Genomic DNA, 23288 nt, shown 5'->3' with positions numbered 1-23288 from the left:
ATGTGGGAAAGGTGGCATTAAACAGGCGATTGTTTGAAGATGACAGTTCAAGTTCTGATGGCACAACATTTCAAGATATTACTACTACTTTACTATCTTCTGATGCGGTAAGTCTCAATTCTTCAACTAATAACACCAATCATAATCAAGGTACCATGTCACAAGTTGTTAGTTTGGTCCCCTCCAGTGAATCTGAATCGGAAAGGAGAAGAGAAAACTTAGAAAAAGACAGAAACCCTAACAAATGGAAGAAAAATATTATAAAAGAAAGTTGATAAATTGGTAAAGAGTACATAAGTACTTCAGGAAAAAATTAAAACATAGAAATTGTGGGTGTAGATTCACTTGTTTTGAAAAAATCAACAAAGGTGATAGGGAATGTTTAATGATGATGTTTTACCTAATTTCTGAAAATGAGAAAAAACATTGTATTCTAAAAAATACGATGTGTATCACAACCGTAAATGTAAAATCAAAAGAAAACCCCCCAAAAAAATGTATTTCCTTTTTTTTTAATTTGAATGAAGAAAGAATTAGAGTTTGTAAGACATTCTTTTTAGAAACTTTTTTAGTTAGTCAAAAAACCATTTATAATGTTCACTTTAACAAAGACAAAACAAGTGGAACTCCTGAAAGTGATTGAAAGGGGTAAGAAGACAAGAGACAGAATATCTGAAACAACAAAGAATTTTGTTAGACAACACATCGAGTCCTTGTAAAGTTGAATCACATTACTGTAGAGCCACAACAAAAAAAGAATGCCTTGATCCAGAATTAAATGTTAATAAAATGTTTTATTTGTATATACAGTTGTGTAAACAAAACAAACTTGAGAACCTATAAAAATTTTACTATACAGATTAATTTTTAATAATGAATATAATCTGGATTTCTTAGCTTCTAAATCAGATTGCTGCGATTTATGTGAAGAATATAAAATGACTAGGAAGGAAAACAGAGCACTTACCTTGATGTATGAGAATCGGACATGATGAATGTCCGAAAAAACATTCATGTGAGAAGAGTGACAAAAAGATTGCAAGAGTGATGAAATAGTTATTTGCTTTGACTTAAAAAACATAATTGCCTTTCCTTGTGCTAATGTCAGTTGTTTTTCTACAAGAGGAAGATTAATATGTACAACATGACTGCACATTGTTCTACAGATAAGAAAGGTTTCTGTGCCATTTGGCACGAAGTTTTATGTGGATGTTCAGGAAATGACATTGCAGAAATATTTGTCAAAATATTATCAACCACAAGCTCAGCACAGCCTGAAGTTATGGAATAATTTAGAGTGACAGCTGTGTTCCTCAAAACAGGAACTCAGTTATTTCTTTTGGCTTAGCTACATTTTTGTTATAACAGCCATATTAAAACTATATGAATTTTTTAACGCCAGGACATTCCTGTATTCAGGAAAAGTAGTAGTCTTCCTGTATTCAGGAATGTCCTGGTGTTGAAAACATACATTATCCCAGGTAAAGTTAGAGATTTTAAAGCATTCTTCTGTAAAATTTTTAAAACTGCATACATGGAACACTTTAGTTTTCGCATCACGATTTGACTGTAGATTTAGCATATAATGATGTAGATCTTCCACATGCCACATTTTTCTGAGGATGTACAAAGGTTTTTCTTAAATAGTCTGACTTATTATTTCTCAGGTGGCTTTTTATAACATAGAGTAAAAATATTTTGTTGTATTGTTCAAAAATGTAAGTCTTTTATGTAATAAAACTGAACCCCAAATTTTAAAATAAAACATTTCTGTTAGAACTTCAGAATGTTTTCAATCATCTTTGTGACTATTTTGGTAGCCTTTAGAACAACGAACAAAAAAAAACACAATCATTTTATAAACAAAGTGCTCCCTGGAGTGTATAAAGTGAACCGTTCTGACTGCATATTATTAACAGATCATATTATTGGTCAAACAGGATGCACCTTAAAACTTACAGTGGACACTTGAAAGCTCTTTGAACAACTTAAAATCAACATTTGCTGACCATCTCATAAGCATACCAACATTGACAATAACTTGAATATTTACCGTTATAAAATGATTGAAGCGTGGATGGTAATCCATTTTTTCTTTCATTCTTGGTCTTTTCCTCCCTGGTGGACTTTGTGAGTATTTGCCAGATTCTTGTTGGATCCATATTGAGGATGTGGATATCTCATTAAATTACTGCGTCTCTGGTGTTTGTGTGGTTTGATGGTGGCAACTCTGCTTATAGATCTGTCTGAGGACTCTCTCCTATATGATAGCTGTATAAGAAGTCAGCCTGGAACTGAAGTACTCATCAGATATAGTCAGGCCTCTTAGTACCTTTGTGATAGCCTTTTTCTGAGTTATTAGTTAAAGTTATTAAGATCCTCAAGATTGAGGTCATTTTACATGAAAATCACCATGCAGCTCTCCAAGATTCCCTATCTAGTGCTAGCCATTTCATTTCTGTTTACCCCCTACATCCTAGATCCCTAACAATTTGTTTTACATATTGAATTCTTCACATGCCTGTGTCTAGACAATATCCTGCTCTGATGCTGCAGGGGCCTTCTACAAAGTCCAATAAATTCTCGATGGTCTGCTGGGCTGCGAGAAGTATCTGGATAGAACTTCCAGGTCTACCCTTAGCTGCACAAAGTCTTTGACCAGAGGGTTGTCTCTTTCTACCCAGGTGGATGTCCCTACATCTATCTTGGAGAACTAGCCATCTGACCCTGAGGAGGATGGGGAAAGTTCCACCCTCCTTTTCCACTCGGACTTAACTTGCTTCCTTTATCATGGCCAGAGATACCCTAGCCTCACTACCCTGCAACAACATTGCTTGTTGTCTTCCTCCTACCAATAACTCTGGGCAAGCCCACAAATGTGACTACTGCCCACAGCGAGCCACGAACAGCTGGGGACATTCTATATTCCCCTCTCACTCTTTTTACCTCTTGGCCGCTTCTGGATCGGTTTTAAATAACCACGGATTACAGCCCTTGTTCTAAGAAGAACACAAGCAGAACTCGGGAGTATTCTCTTGCTTGTTAAGGGGACTGATGACCAGGAGTCATTACCACCTTTTTCGTCGTGATGAGATGGGTACACATCGAATAAATAGCACCTATTTACTTCCGCAAATTCAGACAGGACAAATCTAAATACACTTTGTGCTAACTGTAGTTGCAGTCTAAAACCGAGAAAGCCTGAAACCATTGGAGGGTACATACTCAACCAAAAGCTCAAAAATCACGAAAAATAGATTGCTATTCATAAGTTAAACATATATTGGCGTGCTATGCCCTTAGTTTAGATTTACAAAAGACACCTTTACTCTGTTCACGTCAGGGACTGCCTGTATAAGGTGTTTCATTACTATAGCAAAAAATTATTAGGAGTTGTGATCTTTGTACTTCAGACATTGCCTATACTCAATAACAGAAGTTTATATTTCATTATATTAATATTTTCTTGAGAATGAATAAGGATTTCTTTTTGATAAAGAATAAAGAGTTTTTGTTGGAATTAAACCTACAAATTTCAGGTCATTTAAGGGTACATTAATTAATGCATTTTATTCTTTAATTTATTGTTCTCTTAAAATACTTAATTTACATTAATACTGAGTATAATTTAGAAAAATTAGTTTATTTATAAATATTAATTACATACAAATATCACAACTTAAACACAATACTTACTTGTTTTACAAGTACTGGACGGAATATTAAACATATGTCATAATCGAAGTACAACAACATCTTCTAATGTATCATTTAAATGATCTTTATCATTTAAATCCTCACTGTTCTGTGACTGTGCTGTTCCCCAAGAAACACTTGCAGATGAAATTGATTGTTTTCTTGAAGGTGATGTAATCTCAGATTGTATTACAGTAAATCGATCATATTCAGCTCGTTCATGACCTTCTGGGGATGTAATTATTAGCTTTGGAGGTGTTATTGATTTTTGTAATGATTTTGAAGATTTACGAAGTTGCTTTATACTTAATCCAATTGAAGACATTCTTCGTAATCTTCTGTTTACTGGTGGTCTTGACAAATTTGTATTAGAATTTCCTACACTATGACTCGGTGTTATAGAATGAGATCTTGATTTCTTTTGGTATAAAGTAACATTTTCTTCTGATGAAACTTTCCCAAATGGCAATTTATCTATCTGAGGTATAAAAGAAAATCTACGACGTTTACTTTCTCCTTTCTCTGCTAATGATGGATTAATTAGTTCACCCTGTAAATTGGAAATTTGAAATTAATAAATGCTTCATAGCATTACTTTTCCCTTTACTTATATGTATTTCCCTTAATAATCTTTTAAAAGTGAGATATGAATAGAAATGGTAGATTCCACTTCTTGTTACAGTTTTTCACAAGAGAATAATTTTTTATATTTTTGATAGTTTTATGTCAGACGAGGCTATTAAGTATTAAGAAAAAATGGAATGGCAATAGTTATAAGGAATGAAGTAGCAAAATGGGTGCATAAAGTATGTTATATAAATGATAGATTAATATTATTAAAGGGATATCATAATTGGGTTGTTACCAAAAGATTTAGTTATAGTATAACTATATATGCCAACATCAAATTATGAAGAAGTAGGTATTGAAGAGATGTATGAGAGTATTGAAGATGTTATAAAATCAAAAAATAACTGCTATAAGGTTTGACAGGAGACTGAAAGGTAGATAAAAAAAAGGAAAATGAGAATAGTGAGGAAACCTGAATGAGAATAAGAAATGCCATATAAAAACAGCAGAGGAATAAGTAGGCTGTTATGAGGGAAGTATATAGAACCAAAAGCCATGTGTAACAACAGAGACACTAAAGAAAATTGAAGAAAAAATGCAGTATAAGAATAAGACAGGAAAAATGAAAACGTACTGCAGATTAAACTATGAATTAAAGAGGGAAAGGTGGTTGAAGAAAAAATGCAATGATATTGATCTAAAAAAGAAAGGGCAGAATAATATAATTTATAGGTTACATGGGATAAATGGAAATGGAATTGTAAAATGAGAGAAATTGAGAACAAGGCTGGAGAAATCCTACACGAGGAGAAAAAAGTAAGAGAAAACTGGAAGGAATATGTGGAGGACATATGACAAGAGAGGAATTAAACATAAAAAATGGGCTGGAACTAAACATATAAAAGGAGTGGGCAGTAGCTAAAGAGAATAATGAAGCATTAATATTAAAATGTGAAGAACAGAAGCCAATTACAGATATGAAGAATAAACATTTAACTGGAGATGAACTTCTCATAGAATTTTGTAAATGTTTAAGGAGGAAGGAGTGAAAGAAATAATTGAATTGTGTAACAAGATATATAGTGCAGGAGAATGGCCTTAAGGCTTTGTGGAAACAGCAATGATACATACTCCAAAGAAAACTTGTACCAGAAAATGTACAGAATGTAGAACAATAAGTCTAGTCGCTCATGACACTAAAATATTGTGTAGTCCTAAGTGTATCTAAGTCTTAACCCAAGTTGGTGAAATGGAGATTTGTAAACAGAAAAAATTAGAATGGAAAAACAGAAGGTTAATCAAAAAATTATCGTAAGACAAACAGCAGCAATGAAAGTAAATAAGAATATGACTGACTGGATGGGTCGAGGTTTAGGCAAGGATGCTGTCTCTCACCGACACTGTTCAACATTTTTATTGACGTTATGATAAGGAATATATTAGAAGAAGGAATAAGTGTAGAAAGACAAAAACTGAAATTGATAAGGTTTCCGATGATGTAATTCTAGCTGATTTGTACGCTCGCATTTGTACAAAAAATAATCCTGAAGAAAGGAATGAAAATAAATGTAGGAAAAACTAGAGTAATGGAAATAACAACAAAAAGGACTAAGCAGTAGGGTTAAATAAATAAAGAATAGAAAAAATAATATATTACAGATATTTGGGTACTATAGTGACAAAGGAGTGAAAGAGCGCAATGGAAATAAAAGGAAGAATAACGATGGCAAAGGAAGCCAGTAAGAAGAGGAAATTACTATGTATTACAAGTTTGGACTTTTAAGAGTTAAAGAAGAGATTAGCCAGAAGATGCTATGTATGGAATGTCGTAATGTATGTAAGAAGCACAGACAATGAGGGAGAGGGAGTGGATTGGGACTTACATTTTAGATATGGATATGGAGAAAAATGGAGAGAATAAAATGGACGGATAATGTGAGGAATGAGGAAGTAATAAACAAACAGATTAAAGAAGAAAGAGCGCTTATGTAGAAAGTACACAAAAGAAAAGGAAACTGGTTAGAATATATGTTTAGGGCAAGTGGAATCTTGACAACTGAACCAGAAGGGTCAGTAAAAGAAGAAGGATGAAGTTAGTAGATGAGGGGAAGATTAGAAACTACAAGGGGATGAAAGAGAAAGCTGGGACAAAAATAGATGGAGACAGAGATGATGTAAGAGATCTGCCTCCAGGCAGAACTTAAGATGATAAGTAATTTCATTTTGAAGTGTTATTGAAGGATGAGTAGAAAGACTATTTCTAGTCTTTTATCAGTATTAAATATTAAGATATAAAGTATGTATATAAGGATAAGTACCTATGTTGTGGGTAGCCCAATATTATGAATATTTTTAGGTTGTATTGTAACATACTACACAATGTGTGTGTGTGTGTGTGTGTGTGTGTGTGTGTGTGTGTGTGTGTGTGTGTGTGTGCACCGCGTGTGTATGTTGTAATTGTTATACCTAATGGTGAAATACATTTTATTTTACATATTGGATTTTTTTTAAATATGGTATATATATTCATGCTTTAAATTATTAGATTATTGTATATGTTTGTAATTTTCTTCAGTTTATGCATAAACTGTTTGTATTCAATTTAAAATTAAACTAATTTAAATTATGTGGTTTAAAATTGTATGATTTAAAATTAAATCATATTATTTAATTAAGCATTAACAATTTTGTTTATAAATTTTAGAATCTTTTGTCGATTTTGTTTTTAAATCATCATATTTATATAACTTACTTTACCACTTTTTCTTTTTCTTACTTTTCATACTTTACCATTTAGTGTTTATCAATTGCTATCACTGCAATATTCATTGTTCAACTGATTTTTAGTTGTTTTTTAACCTTTCTGAAAAGAATCATGTGATCAGTTAACAATGAGCTTATATGATACAACTAACAAATACATCAATGGAACTACTGTACAAAAATGAATTACTAACAGGAATGAAGAACTAAAGAGTAGATAAAACTTAAACTAATGAACAGTCAACATTTTACAGAAGTGCTGTCAGTTGTTATGAGAGACACTGAAAGTTTGTTTCATCTTTTTTTTTATCACAAATGAAAATGGATAAGTATTTGTGAAATGGATGTTAATGGTACAAAACAGATATAAATAAACTTTATTGTATCTAATCATTAGAATTCTTGAGACTTCCAAAGATGATGATATGATGTAACATGTACAGGCAGGCATTCTGAGAAATGTTAGAAGAGTTCTGCAGGGTGATTCCGTTCAATCATCAAATTGAGGCACTGCTGTCCAGTAAGTTCTCAGTCAAACTAAAAAACTTAGAATAAAGTTATTAGTTTCAAATCACATTCTAATGAATGGGTTTACAAATGCAATAAACGACTTGAAAAAAATAGTGAATAGTCTGAATGTTGAAATCTCTGTGGATGACCTTGTTTGAACACCATGGGGCGTTGGAGGTAGTATGTAATAATTTTGTTGATACTTTGGTAAAATCTCAGTATTTGAATTTGGAATCCTCATACCTGGATCCCCTAGGCTCTGACTTGTTTTAAGAATGATTTGTTGATAAAAAGTTGAAGATTTCCATATTTAGTAGCCAATAAAACTGTTTCAATTTTAGATCCAAGTTGTTTTTGTTTCAATTTAGTGTGACTTCCAGTTCAGCGTTTGTCAAAGTGCATGCAAAGATGTTTTGATGTGCTCAACTGAGAAATTTTTAGATTGTTAAAGTGCATTGGAGGGCATATGTTCTTTTGTAGGGTGATTTGTTTTGGTAATCTGACATCATTGGTACTTAAGAAGTTAAAAAAGAATCTAATGAGCAAAAAAAAAGAAAAACGTTAAAGAATCTCATGCGCAATCATAGCTTACATTTCTCATGAACTTAATAACATCAATTAGCAGTCAAAAGAAGAGATTTAACAAAAAAAAATTGTAATGATATTTTAGCGTACTCCCAAAGCTGCTTATAAGAGAACAATAAGTAAACATATTTATGATGACGCCATAAATTATTGAATTTTACTTATTAAAATTTATATATACTGGTTGAATTTCCAAAAAAAAAGAATACTATTTAATGTTTTGAGGGAAATTTGTAAAGAGCTGACAATCGGATGCACTAATGTTGTTGATGCTAGATGATTCCCGATAATTTTGCAAAATATAAGACATAAGTGATATGTTATTTTGCAATTCAGTAAAATGCTAAAAATTATTTTAGATAATTCACTGTAAGTCAGATAAAAGTATATATTTAATTCTATCACTCACATTCTCCAGTTATCTAAACGTGATGTTCATAATTTTTTAATAGCATTTCTATTTTATTTGTTAAATTACTCATAAAATTTTTTTATATTTTTTATGAATTAATTCACCACAGAAGCTTGTATGTGGGAATATGGAATTATAATTTTTTAGGATCCTGACTCCTCATGTCAGGATGTTAATGTCTTTTATTATTTTTAACCTTGACCTCACAGCCAGAGACCTTTTTTTACTGTTTAGCCTCAATGAATCACCATCAGATGTTACTTCAGAGGATGATATGTATGAATGTAAGTGAAGTGTAGTCTTGTACAATCTCAGGTATGCTGCAGGTACAAGACCATCTTGAAGATGCCACCGGACTTTCACTCCTGTTGATGTATGGGAGTGTGGATAATGCAGATGCGAAGACATCATTTGTCTGCAGGTGGCAGAAGAGATGGGATGAGTTGACGAAAGACAGAAAGACTACAAACTAATCCTGGTCCTCCAGAGGACCAGGGTACATACAAAGGGATCTAGGGTTCATACAAAGTGACCCAGTTCCTTATAAGTCACAGGTGTTTCAAGGCACGCATACATGTTTAAGGGTGTTTTGCACGCAAATGCTGAGACCCTCCACAGTATGTGATTACTGCAGGAAGAAGAGACCACAGAATACGCACTATTCATGTGCGATTGGTTCCTGCAGCATAGGGAAGCATGTAAGGGAAAATTTGGCACACTTAACCCAGAGAACATCATTGGGACTATGCTATAGATTGAACAATCGTGGCACTTGATGTCCACATTGTTGATTAAGGTCATCTGAACCAAGTTGAAAGAAAATGTACAGGGGGGAATAAGAACCTCCAAGTCGCCCTTGGGGCAGGTTCCTGGCCGCAAGATCGACATTAAAAATTAATAAAAAACATCAAAAAACTTGTAAGATCTCGATAAGTTTGAGGCGTGGGGCCAGCAACAGAGGCACAGATGGAGGAAGACACATGGGGTGATGTGATAATACCATAAGGTGGTCCCAGCATCTCATGTTGTAGAGGGGAAGGGGTTTTAGTGGGTAGATCTGCAAGGGAGAGTCCCTCACAACTGTGGGGTTCAAGATCACCACATGGTACCTGTAAAAGGTTTCCTCTCCTCCAACATAAAAAAAGTGTCATAGGTAAGATTTTCAGGCAATATATTTATGTTTATTGTTTATTTTATTTAAAATATTTTTATTTTTGAAATTTTTTGGTTTTTAGTTTATATCACTGAAGTTAATATATCTGCTTAATAGAATCCTTTATATTTCCTTCTTGTTTTTTCAATTTGTTGTTAGCCATGTATTAGAAGCTTGTTTTACTCTGATTTATTCTTTTTACAGCTTTTCTGTAAATTTTCACATAAGTTTTCTATACCACATTAACTATTTCGTAAGTTTACTATTGTACCATATTTTCTACGTGTTAATCTGTTTGGTTGCTTGCCCTTAAAAAAAGTTTCTTTGCTGTCTAATTGGTCAACAAGCATTAATTAAAATTATAAATACCAAAATAGTTCTCATTCAAGATATTATCGTCTGTTAATATATTTATTTTTATATCTTATGGTTCCATGTAATAATATAAATAAAGATCTATGGTAGATGATTCAAATAATTTCATAAAAGAAAACACCCAAAACTGATTTACAAAAAAATAATACTACTAGCTAAACCCGATTCTAGTATACCCTAAATCTAACATACAGGTTTAGATTGTATTATTTTTTTAAATGGTTTTTAAAAGTTTCTTTTTATACATTTCAAAATAAATATTTTTTTCAAAAATAAAATAAATATAATATACACCTGATTATTATTTTCTGATGCAAGAGCTGAAGTAGATCGAAACATGTCTTTTTTTGATTTTGATTGGCGTAAAGGTGATGATCGTGAGCTATTAAAATTATATGCTAATAGTCTTTCTGATTGTTTGGCACTGTTTGGTTTTGATATATGATCAAGCTGTAGGTCACTATTCTCAAGACGAGAATGCAATGTCGATAATACTCTTATAACATCAGCAACACTAGTTTGTTCTAATACAGGACTGATACTGACATTACTATCATGTTTTGGCCCTAATTCATGCACTAACGTTGCTAACAAACTTGGTCTTCTACCTGCTGTACATGATAAATAATTTATTTCATCCATGTATGATCCATGTTCGTAATCATCATCTGGCAAGGAATACCTGAAAGTATAACAATTATAATGATTAAAAACTTAATCATTTTTTCCTTATGACAACAGTTTTGTCATAAAATATTAAAATTTAATTGTTGCTTGTAAAATGTATTTCTTTATAAACTGTCAAGAGATTTCTGTATAAAACATTAACGTAGGTGAGATTACTCAGGCTCAACTCAAAATTGTTATATTTCATACAGTTTATTTATCTAAACCTGCAGTGCTTTGCATATGTATGGAATATGTAGTCCCAATATTAGAAGGTATCAAAAATGCATAATTTTCAATTTATTGCATATTTACCATCCAATTACTTTCCTAAGCTACCTTTTTTTTTAGCTTAGGAATCTTTATATTCATATCTTTTATTATAATATATGAAAAATTCTATCTGTTATGTTTATTGTAGCCTTTTACAATTTTAGATTGAACTTGTTAGAGGTGCTGTTAGTAGTCAGAAAATTATCAGTAACATAACTTAAACTTTACTTGTACATATTAATGGTAGTTAAGTAATCCTTTTTTTTAATTTGAAATAGGTGACATTGATATTGATGGTAGTGACATTGATGGTTGTTGTCATCAGATGACGTCAGATCTTGTATGTTGTCATCAGATGACAGTAACTGATGTTATTGCCATTAAAAAATGTATGTAATGAGACTGTATGATATTTTTTAACTTACACGATCAACAGGAACCAATTTTAAACTCAAGTATTGTATTGAAAGTTTTTACTGAGAGGTTAATTTTAATTCATAAACGTGATGAATTTGTTACTGATGTTCTTTATAACATAAGGAGTTAAGCTACTAATAGTGATAGCTCTTGTATCATTGAAGACAATTCATTCTAGTGGATTAAACAAAAATAATTTACTGATGGCGGTGAATTGCAATTACTGTGGTAGCAAATACTCAAACTTTTATAGCTAGTAGAAACAAGATATAAGACATAAGAATGACAAACTTGTGCAAAAAAATTATTGAATAGATTTAAAATACAGTAAAGCCTTTCTTTATGGACACCTCCCACATATAGACAACTGTCTTATACCAGCAACTACTTTGGGGCTGAAATTGTTATATAGTACAAATTCCTATACATGGATAATAAAAGTCGAGTAATTTTGTAAAATTATCCTCCCCTGACTAGACAGTAAACAGATTATGTATAAATTAGTTAATTTAAAAGGTAGTAAATTATGGTTTATATTATAAGAAATAATATTAGTAAGGTAATACATCTATTGTGCTTATTGTATTCAGTAAAATACCAATTAGTATAGTTTGATAGGTACCACTTTTTTATGTTACTCATATCAGTCCCAACTTTCATGACCAATTCTACTGATACCAAGGCCTGGCTATTTTTTTAAATTCTTGTATTACAATGAACATCAAAATTTGTTTTAGTAAACTGAAGGATGATTTACAAAAAAAGAAAGTTTCAAAATAATGTACTCACAGATGTTTCTTAACGGTGGTGGTTGTGAAAATCTTTTCAGTTTTTTTATCTTTGAAACATGTTTGTTGCATATTATCCTGTCTCTGATCCTTAATTTTTATTATTAAATAATCCTTAATATCATCTTTTATTTCATAACATTATTATAGTTTATTTTTAAATGAAACTTTGATTAGTGATACTGAATAGAATCTGGGTATTACAGTGAGGATGTGGTTTGGTAAAAAGGGTTCTCTATGAAAATTGGCCAGGTCTGTTATCAAGGAGTCTTATGAATGATTTCAAACATTGACATCCTTTATTTCTAGAAATACTAATCATTACTGTATTGCCTATTACAGTACTACTATAGTGTAAAAAGAAATTCAAAGAGTTAATCAAGTTCTGATCGCTCTTGTCTTGTTACATTTATATATGAGATGTTAACAAGTGATTAATTCTTATCATTCAGTAGTATGTGAATATATATTCTTCAAACATACAAACATACGCACTTAGCTGTAGAAATTTTCACAGCCTCAGAAAAATATGTTACAAATCTAAAAATCTGGATTTAGTGTGGTCTTCAAATAATAAACAAAATGCAGACCTCGTGGTGGAGCAGTAACATCTCGGCCTTTTATCCAGGTAATCATGGTTGAAAAATCCCACTAAGACATGGCTTTTTTTTATTTGCTACAAAATTCCCATTCATATTCTTACCATACACAACAACCTTAAAGCTTTTATGTGATGAATTAATTATTAAAAAGAATTCATTACATCTAGAACACAATCGCCAAACAAATTAATTAAATTTTTAAACTGAACTGTTCTGACTTTTTACTATTTTACACCAGTTACGTAGGACGGAACTTCAAATAAAAATACAATGAATAATTAGAAGGCCTCCGTAACTTGTAGAATCAACATTCACCAACTATCTCATTAAATCTACCAATATTAACAATAACTTTAATATTATACATACTTGCAAAACAAAAGACCATATCTTTCCCCTTCAAACATCATTACACTTTACTAGACTACATATTGTAACTACACTCTATTAAATGATGAGACACAGTTCAAATCATACATTCTTTTCGACCACATTTAATATGTGTCCATCTAATAAAAATACTGACAGCAATTACGTCAGTTGATACCAGGGTGAGAACAACATTAGGAGTTACTGAAGATGGTTGCAAGGGTAACTGAAAATGTATTTAACTACTTTAATAAAAACCTGTTTATAAAATTTGGTTCAGTTTTTTTTTACAAATAGTTTTAAATAATTTTTATAACCAATTCACGGACAAAAATTTAAGATATTTAGTTGTGTCAGTAGCATTATTTTGCAATTGAAAATTTACCAAGATTATTCAGTGATAATGAAAGATATGTCTTCTATGGACATCTCCTTAGAAAGTTACTTTATGTTATTCAATGGAAAACATGCACAAAAATTCCATGTTTATATTCATATTTATAAAAAGTAAAATTTATCTTTATTACCTGAGTGTAGTAATGTTTCCTTTGATTGCACAAAAAGAATACAAAAAAAACTTAGTTTATTTCTAGTATTTTCACTTATTTAGAAGAGTATATATTAAATTGTATTAATTTTAATGTTTTTTTTTTGAAAATCAGAATTTGTCTGTAATCCGATTTTTCTCCCATATCCAGCTATCTCATCGCTTGATTAAGGAGATAATGTATGGTCCACCAACATTTCTTTTAATGCAGATAATTTGATTCAAAACATTTTTTGTCATCTTTGTAACCACATTTGGTACTAGTTTTGTTGTTTTCAGCTTGGTTCAAAATAATATTACTACTTGCGGTTTTTTTTACTGTGTATCTTAAAAAGCAAGTTGGATTTAATCTCTGTCTGTTCATTTAATATATCATGGTTCATAATGTTTAGGTGTTTAAAGATGTGGTTCTTGTTTTATGTATGTGTAGAATTTCAAGGTTGTTATCAACGCTATGGTAATGTGATATTATGATTTATGTTTGTGAAATGATTTGCAAATACTGACTATGTTTCTACAGGAGACTGTTAAGTGATCATTGTATAGCAGGCAGCATATTGCTGTGCACATAGGCTGACAGCTGGTGTACCATGCTATTAACTATCCTGAACAACTCTAACAATGCATTGCATACTATGTAAGTATACGGAGCTATACATCTAACTTTAACATCTACACCTGTCCTAACAGTCTATCTCTCTTGCACACAATGTGCACAGCTATATGCCACCCGCTATATCTATCTTTGTGCAGAGCTGCATCTGTCTGACTTGTGTAGAAAATCTTGTTAAGAAAATTCAGTTTATATATTTCAGAATCATTTTGTTTGTTTGAGGTTGTACTCTGCCTGCAATAACATGTTTTATTGTGTTTGTTATTCTGAAGACTAAATATTTTACTTACACACAAAAAAGGACTAATGCAGTAGAGTATTATGAAATATATAAATGTACAGCAATGATATACTAATTGGATTGACACTATTCATGTTTCTCATACTTTTTAACTAGATTTCAATTTTGCATTTGCCTAATTAAAAAAACCACTATCAGTAATACAGTGTGAAAACAACACCAGTATGAAAACGCCATTCACTGAAGATCGTCACAAAGATAACTGAAAATATTTAGAAGTTAGTTATTAAAATGTTTTATTTTAAAAATTTGGTTTGACTTTATCATTATAAAACTTTATTTAAAAAATTTTTTAAATCTATTATTCTTTGCCACTGTTATAATCAAAGGTATTGCATATTATTACTTACATTTAGTAAATTACTTCCATTTATGTAACATTTACCTTTATCAACATTGTATTAACAAATTTTAGTATATGATAAAATATATGTAAAAAATTAAACTAACTACCCTGATCAGAGGCTGTCCTTTTGTAATTTGATTGTACCATTCTGCTGCATCCCTTTTGTTATCCTTTATCTTTTCTTGATTTGATACAACCAGAATGGTTAGCCACTGTCATGGTTCCACCCACTAGGTGGCAGGCTTACCAGAATGGTGACTGCCCATAAACCTGTCTGATGTGTCTTTTTCCATGTTTAGAATCACACAATAAGCCAGGTTTATGACTGAGATTCCCATCAGATAAACCTGAGCCTTTACTCCTAACATATAAATATAAAATAATTAAAACCATTATATTAGAGATTACAGAAGTTTTTGTTTGAAAGTCGCATGTATAACAGTTTTTAAAAAAAGATTGTGGTTTTAGAGATAAAATTGTCATGTGTGCGTTAGAATCAGTCTTGAACATGTAAGTTAACCACTCTTGTCATCTGATGATGTCCAATTAACCACACATCTCAGGTATGGTCGAACTGAGAATGTACAAGACTACATACACTTCATTTACACTCATACATATCATCCTCATTCATCCTCTGAAGTATTATCTAAACGGTAGTTACCGGAGGCTAAACAGGAAAAAAGAAAGATATAATTAAAGATGAATAGACTTCAAAATAATTAATAGTTATGATTGTAATTACCTGTGCTTTTGTAGGTATGTTTTAGGTAGAAGAATATTTGAGTTGCCTGTTCTTCGTTTTTTATCTTTTTGTTCCTTTACTTGACTGTGGCTAATTTTTTTATCCTTTTGTTTTATTTGTGGTGGTTCTTCACAAACTGATTTTGATGGAACTTTTTTTGTCCATTTACTACCTGGTGTAAAAAAATTTATTGCTGCCATTGACATCCTTCGAAGACCCCTTGCTGGTGTTGGCAAATAATCTGATTGTGATTTTGACTCTTCTTTGTTCGGCATCGGGTCTTGACTTAATCTAAAAGTAATAAATTCATATTTATTAAAATTAATCATAGATATATTTTTATTTATTTGTTTTATGATATATTTTAAGCTTTTAATATCTTTATATTATTAATAATAATATATCTTTCAGAATAAAAGTATATTATTTCAGAAGAACTGATATCTTTATTATTTTGTTTTTAAAGTATTGCTGTATTAATGGTGCTTACTATTAGTTATTTTGATTAACTAATTCTGACTGCAATTGTTATTAGTCCTCACACTGTATAATATAGATTACAATTCTGCTAGATCTGTGCATTTAATTAATTAACTTTATTGTTCCACATTGAGATTCAGTAACAAATGAATAGGAGATCTTTTTACCTGTTCACAGTTCCTCCCATTTGAGTGTTAAACCATATCCAATTTAATCTCAATATATTGAGAAATACATCTTATTTCTGAAACAAATAGTAATCATCAATTCAAAGTGATGGGTCCATTGCCTTAAGCCTTTGAGTAAATAGCAAACTTTAGTCCGGAAACACTATTCATCTTGACAAAAAACTCACACATCTGGAGATAAATTGATGATGGTGGTATTCTGAGATTTGGAAGATGCTTCTTTTTATTTTCTTCACTTTTAAACATGAAAGAGTGAATAGTGAAAACTCTAGGATCATTGAAGGCAAAATTCAAGCACAAAAAGCTTGCTAAACTTTTAAAAAAGTATGCTTTTGCTTTAAGATAATGCTAAACCTTTTGGCCCTGAAAATAATCCTTTACCTTCAAGATCTCAGTTTTGAGCTCCAGGATTGACCACCGTATAATCCTGACCTTGATCAGAGTGATTTTCATCTTTTTGGAGCACTGAAAGACGTGGAAAAAGATTTTTTGTTATAATGAAGAAGTCATGGAAGTTGTTTAAAATTGTCTGCGCACCATACTTTAAAGTTTCTTCAGGAAGGATTTCAAATGCTTGTTAAAAGGTAGACGAAGCACATAGAATAGGATTGGATTATGTTTGGAAAAATAACCATTCATGTAAGTTCAAATAAAAATAATGTTTTTTTTTCATATAACTTTACCCTAGTATATCACTGTTCCCAGTATTCGTAATACCTAAGTCAGTGTTTATAGAGTTCACAGACTCACAGGAATCCCAGTGATTAAGCAGATGTAACACTAAGGAAGCCTACTCGATTGACTTTGGCAGTATGTGATAGCCTATGATTACATATGCTTTGTGAATTGTTTGAAAGCAGCACAGCCAAGTGATTGAAACAGTTGGATATTGCCAACAGAAAGCTTTGGCACATTGAATTTAGTACGCTGCTGTGGAAATTAAAAGTGTGAATACTCCATTTTAGAGAAAATATCATTTGCTATTTTTCTTTATGGCACGAAGATTAATGCACGGATTTTCTCAAGTCATCTGATAATGCTGCAATATCGCTCTTTGGATAACTATCATGTAACATCCTTTTTGAGCATGTAGATTATGTTGTATTATAGAAAACGTTTAAACTAGTTTGTTATTTGTTGTATACATGTTGACTAATGTCTGAATTTTAGTTTAGTTTTACAGTATTCCTTTTTCTTCAATCTTGCTGTAGATTGCTTAAGATTCTCAATTTATTTGTATAATCATTATCGTTGTTATTTACAAATTAATATATCTTAGTTTTTAACTTTCTTTCTCATAACTGCATTTTTCACAATTGAAAATTTCCAGGAATGGGTATTTTTATATTCATAAAACTTCCAATTTTGTTTTTATTTTACCTTTGTATGCTTCTGCTTACATATATTTATTTTAAGAAAATCAGTTTTAATAACTAATTAAAAATCAAAATAAAATTTATTGGTAAAATAAATATTACCATATAAATTTATGATTTTAATTGAAACACATTAGTTTAAAATTGTATCATATAAACGCCACTGTGATGAAAATTTGCATTGTTATATATTTTTTCATTTGGGTTTTTAAAAATTTTTGTTTTTATATTTTCATATTTGTTTTTCGGAAAAAGTTAAGCATACAATTACTTGATACAGACTGATATTTGTTAAAACAACCAGAGCTGCCATTAAAGATCATATTTATCATAATATAGTGTGTTATAAAAGTACCAGTAATAATTAATTACCTATGCTTGTATTTATACACATTATAATCAGTTCCTGACCACGTTTGTTGTTCATCATAGATATATGAATTAGGTAACGAAAGACCTTCACTTAATGTTCTTTTTCTTATACCATCTCCGTATTCACTTGCAAGGATTTCTGAATCGCTAAACATGTTTATTCCACCTGTTCCCATATAACCGTTTATCTGAAATAAATAAATAACCATTAATCTGATCAACAGTTACTGAAATAAATTGAAAAACAAGATTGTACTCTAAAACTTTATAAAAATGTTTACTTATATTTTTATACATTTTTACACAAATGACGATCAAAGTCTAAACCTGGATTGCCATTCAGATTGTTAAACAATCATCATAAATAAATACTGTGGTTAAATTATAATAAATAAGTAAATTAAAAAAAAAAGAATAGAAGATTTTAATTGATAAATAAACACTATTTATGAGGTAATAAAATTACTGTAGTAATACAAACAACTGTTGTTTCAGCCGATTCTGATAAAAAACATAATTTCAGTTTCATAAAAACATCTAAACCATTTCAACCTGCAATTCAGACCAACCACCAGACGTCTAAGATAGATATCTCTAAGGTTGGATAGATAAAGCTTATCTTAAGATAAAGACATCATTAACCTTAAACCAAACAAAGAGTTATTAGAGATGTAATCCTTGCTTGTGAACAAAATAAAGTTTGGTTTTTTTTTGTTTAAAGGTTTGTGCTTTGTTTTTGAGATAAATTTTATCTGTATAATCTATAAAAGAGGCACACACTAAGTCATGGTGGGTAGTCGTAATTGGATATTTAAATGATATAAATGTTTTTAAATTAATGTTACACTTTCTGTTAGAATTGTCTGAAATGACAAAGATTTAAATCAAATTTTAATCCTCCACTTCAGTAATCAATACATAAAATTGATAATTTACTGAGTTACACTGAATAAGGCAAATGATTGCTGAAAATGTAGGGAATGAAGTAAGTTTATTTATTTGTTTGATGTTATAACTGAATATTGTAGGTGATGAGAAATGAGTTATAATCTATTCCCTAAAATAACACCAAATAATTCACACTAAATTAACATAACTGTCTTCAAGAATAACAAGTATCTCATTCCAAGAATATTAGAAAAGTGTAAAGGGATTACCAGGTTGCCTTCTTCATTTCTCCCATCAGTATATGATAATCAGTCCTACTAATGACATCTTAAGTTTGAATTCACACATAGTATTGCGAGCTGGCTATACTGCTACCTTGATAAATATCCTTAATACATTGATTCCATCTAATGGTTTCAATTAATACTTAGGATATTGTGTGTACATATGCTCTACTAGACTCCCATTAATCGATTCATTTTATATACAGCATTGTATGCTGTGCTCATACCATGCTGTTTCTTTATGTAACTTACGTTTATGATTATAAATCAAGTAGAGAAAAATTTAATCAAAGCTTATATTTTTAAATATAAAAGAAGAAGCATTAGTTTAAAAATTGTCAATTATATTGCCTGGTTTAATTAATGCGAATTATAAATTTATTGCTTTGTACTCATACATCAAAGATATGCAAAATTTAGTAATGGAAATATTCTTCAGCTGCTAGAAAGGAGTGCTGCATTTACTTACATTTAATTTTCTTAACATTTGGCACTGTTAGTATTATACAATTTATATAAAAATGGAGTATCCACTTACCAACAATTGTGAGTATTAATTTAATTACTCAAGCGCTTTTGGATTATTCCTCCATCATCAGGGATTATTGATTAACTATGAATTTTATAATTAACTGTTATGAACATAATTTTAAATTTTATTTTCATTTTAATTCCTATTTATAAAAATTTATATGCACAACTATAAAATTCATAATTAATCAGTAATCCCTAATGATGGAGAATAATCTGAAAGCGCTTGGATAATTATTACTCACAATTCTTGGTAAGTGGATACTCTATTTTTATGTAAATTTACTTATATTGCAGCCGCTATCAAATGGTTTGAATATTCTGTGGACTCCTTCAAATGAAGCCTTAATGGGGAGAAAAAATTGTTCTTGCTGCTTGTCTTTTTCATAATTCCTTTGTGAATTTAAATATGAATTACAATGAAGGCTTTGAATTTAGAAACTTGATCCCATCAGCTTTTAATTCCATCCAGAACACTGAACGTAAGTGAGGTTATGCAAGTACATGGAAAATTGGTCTACACCAATCTATGGCAGGCTGTAGCAGTATACAGCAGTAGATTGCATTTACTACTGCTCATAACTTACCAGACTTGCTACGCCTTTAATGAACACTTCCTTACTGTGCTTTGTGCATAGTAGGGATGTATTACTGAATGTGTAAATTGACAGCTCTATATAGTTCAAATGGGATAAACCAATTTTCAATCAAACCAGTCATGACATGATAGCAATTTCAGTAGGAGCAAAGTACCATGAATATATAAATCTATCCTAACTTTGTTCACCACCAGGATTGGATGAATTTTTATTATTATTATTCTCAGAGAAAAGAATTGTGACATGTAACAAAAAAGAATAATAAAGGTATTCTTTTGATGTTTGTCACAGTTGTAAGAAAAACTAGGACCTATAGCGTAAAACAATGCTGTACTCACTAGCTTTCCCATTTTTCCATAGGAGAATAAATGTTATTACTATATCAAAGCAAGAGCTTACACCATACCATTGTCAGTACCACCGTACCATTGAAGTGATTACTGTGGTCCATTCATTTTCAGCAGACAAAGACATGGCTTACAGTAATCTTAAATTTTTCTTTGAAATAAATCACTGTAAGACCTGATTGAACACAATTCAAGTCTGTTTTTAATAAGGATGATGTAATTGGTAAATTTATTTATTTTTTTTAATGTTGAAAATTAATCAGTTTTCTGTTAATTAAATAAATACCTTTTTAGAGATGTCTTCATCATCAGAATCAGAAGGTGTTGATGCAGTATGTTGTGTACCTTTACTAGGTATTGGTGTACCAATCGCATCAATTACACGAGCTAATAGCATACCGGGTTCAACAGGTGTTGCCGATCTAAATGTTGCTGTACGATCAATTTTATTTATTTCACTATCTGACATGACACGTTTTGGCTTTTTATGCATTACATTTTCTGATACTGCTCGTCTTCTTTGATTTCTGTGTGCTTTAAATGCTGCTTCAAGATCTTCTGGCTCAGGTTCTGGTTCTTTTTTACGCAAAACCGGCCATTCAGTTAATTGTGGTGCACTTCGACTACGTGGTCTTATACCTAGTAACGGGCTTGTTGTTTCTTTATCTCTATAAACTGGCTGTAACATTTAAATTCAGTTTTAGATTTATTATTCTAATTATAAAATTTCATTATTTATTAAGTCTTGTAAATTTTATAGTGTTAACAGTTTAATATAGCAAAATCATAAAATATAAACATTAAATCATAAAATTTTATTGAACATTTTTGTTCATTTAACAATAATTAACAAATTGATCTAATACATCATTAAATAAAAACTTTTCAGTATTTGTAAGTCTTCATGTGTGAATGTGGAATTTATTTCGAGCAATTTTGATAATTTTTTCAATGGAGTTTTTTATTAAAAATCTTTACTTTGCATCACTACACTATGAAGTCCCTCTGATAAATACATCTAAAAGTTCTAGATGAAAAGTGTACTAATATTATAAGCTATGGAAATTTATAAACAAGGGTGTACTACAGCAGTTATTATGAAGATAATAATATAAAAACAAATAAAGGAACTGAAATAAAATTTACATTGCATCACATTGCTGATCTCCTTAATAGAATGGTAGCATCTCAGTCTTTCTTCCAGAGGACAGGTTAGCATTTTTCATACATTACTAATTTTCATTTTCATTTTCCCATGTAGAAGCTTCTTCATAAGCTTCTGTGTTACATTAATTCATCAGTCAGTCACAAAAATAAACATAAGTTTACATTATGTATCTATAATATAGTAAACAAATTATCGTTAAGTTGTTAATGCAAAGTTATTTAAGTAAAAATATGTAGATGATATGTCCTTTTTTTAACTTCTGGGACCACCGTTAGGTATTGCTTCAGAGGATGTGAGATGAAATGGCAATTTTGTAGCAAGTGGCATGCCATGCCTGACCGGGATTCAAACCCGGGACTTTCGGATGAAAGGCCAAGACACTACCACTCGCACCAAAGAGACCGGCAAATGGTATGTACTTTAGATATACTTAAGTTAAACAGAAAAAATAAATATAAATTCTTACTCACTTAATTTCATGATAGAATACGAAATCCTTTCAAGACACTTTACACATTTAAATTCCTAAAATTATTTTGTAATGGTGTATGGACAAACAGTCGCTCACTAATTCTCCATTAATTGTGCTTTAAATTTTTTAATATCCTAACGAAATTTAATAGCTCCTCCAGATATACAGTCCGATTTAACACAGGTAATGATAATGATTTAATTGAAATGTACGACTTCATTTTCTTCATATAAACACATTCAATAATATTTAATGAATTTAGATTATTATTTGTTTAATTCCCTTTTTTATTTTTATTTTTGCTTTTGTTGGCTATGTCTAATTACAGTGAATTATAACATACCCTCTTCATAATAGTTATTCTGTACAGCTTATTCAATTTTATGCTTATCTATTTAATCGATATGATCACTGTTCTGTTGTAATATATTACTTAATTAAAAAATTAAGTGCAGGTTTCATTGTAATATTTCATTGATCAAAATTATTTCATAATGGTAATTTTTATACTTGTTTTTAATATTTGTAGAAGGTAGTTAACTTTATGGTCAGTAACTGTTACTGCACTGATAACCTGCATAGTTTTTCGTTATAAACTTGAGATGTAATTTTTCTTCTAGAAATTAATAATGTGTTTAAATAAACAACAAGTTATCTCAAAAAGAAGTGACTGATTAACATACTAATCATCAATCTGCATGATGAAATGTGATTTCAGTTTTTGTAAATATTAAAAATTCGTGACAACTCAATTTTAAATTACATGAGAGTTTGTTCTTTCAGAAGATCTTATCCAGAGCTATTCAAAATTGTATGGATTATTAGTGGAGTTACTAGTAGCACTATTAATGA

General features: G+C 30.6%; 1 protein-coding gene and 1 long non-coding RNA gene across 2 annotated transcripts in view; one reads left to right on the top strand and one right to left on the bottom strand.

Annotated features, from left to right (window-relative positions):
- On the top strand, positions 1–22357 carry LOC142331390 (uncharacterized). Its single transcript, XR_012757975.1, has 3 exons — positions 1–107; positions 14247–14363; positions 22240–22357. It is a non-coding gene; the product is annotated as an uncharacterized LOC142331390 (long non-coding RNA).
- The window catches only part of LOC142331389 (uncharacterized), a 104821-nt gene continuing 85096 nt past the window's right edge, over positions 3564–23288 (bottom strand). Inside the window, exons 7-11 of the mRNA XM_075377271.1 lie at positions 21083–21475; positions 18148–18335; positions 15732–16022; positions 10359–10746; positions 3564–4246 (exon numbers count right to left, since the gene is read on the bottom strand). Coding sequence (XP_075233386.1) covers positions 3734–4246; positions 10359–10746; positions 15732–16022; positions 18148–18335; positions 21083–21475 — 1773 coding nt within the window. The 3' untranslated portion in view covers positions 3564–3733. The remainder of the gene's footprint in view (positions 4247–10358; positions 10747–15731; positions 16023–18147; positions 18336–21082; positions 21476–23288) is intronic.

The sequence above is a fragment of the Lycorma delicatula genome, chromosome 10 (genome assembly GCF_047948215.1).
Source record: "Lycorma delicatula isolate Av1 chromosome 10, ASM4794821v1, whole genome shotgun sequence".
In the NCBI taxonomy this organism is placed as follows: Eukaryota; Metazoa; Arthropoda; class Insecta; order Hemiptera; family Fulgoridae; genus Lycorma; species Lycorma delicatula.
The sequence above is the reverse complement of the archived record's forward strand: the minus strand, read 5'-3'. Positions and strand labels throughout refer to the sequence as shown.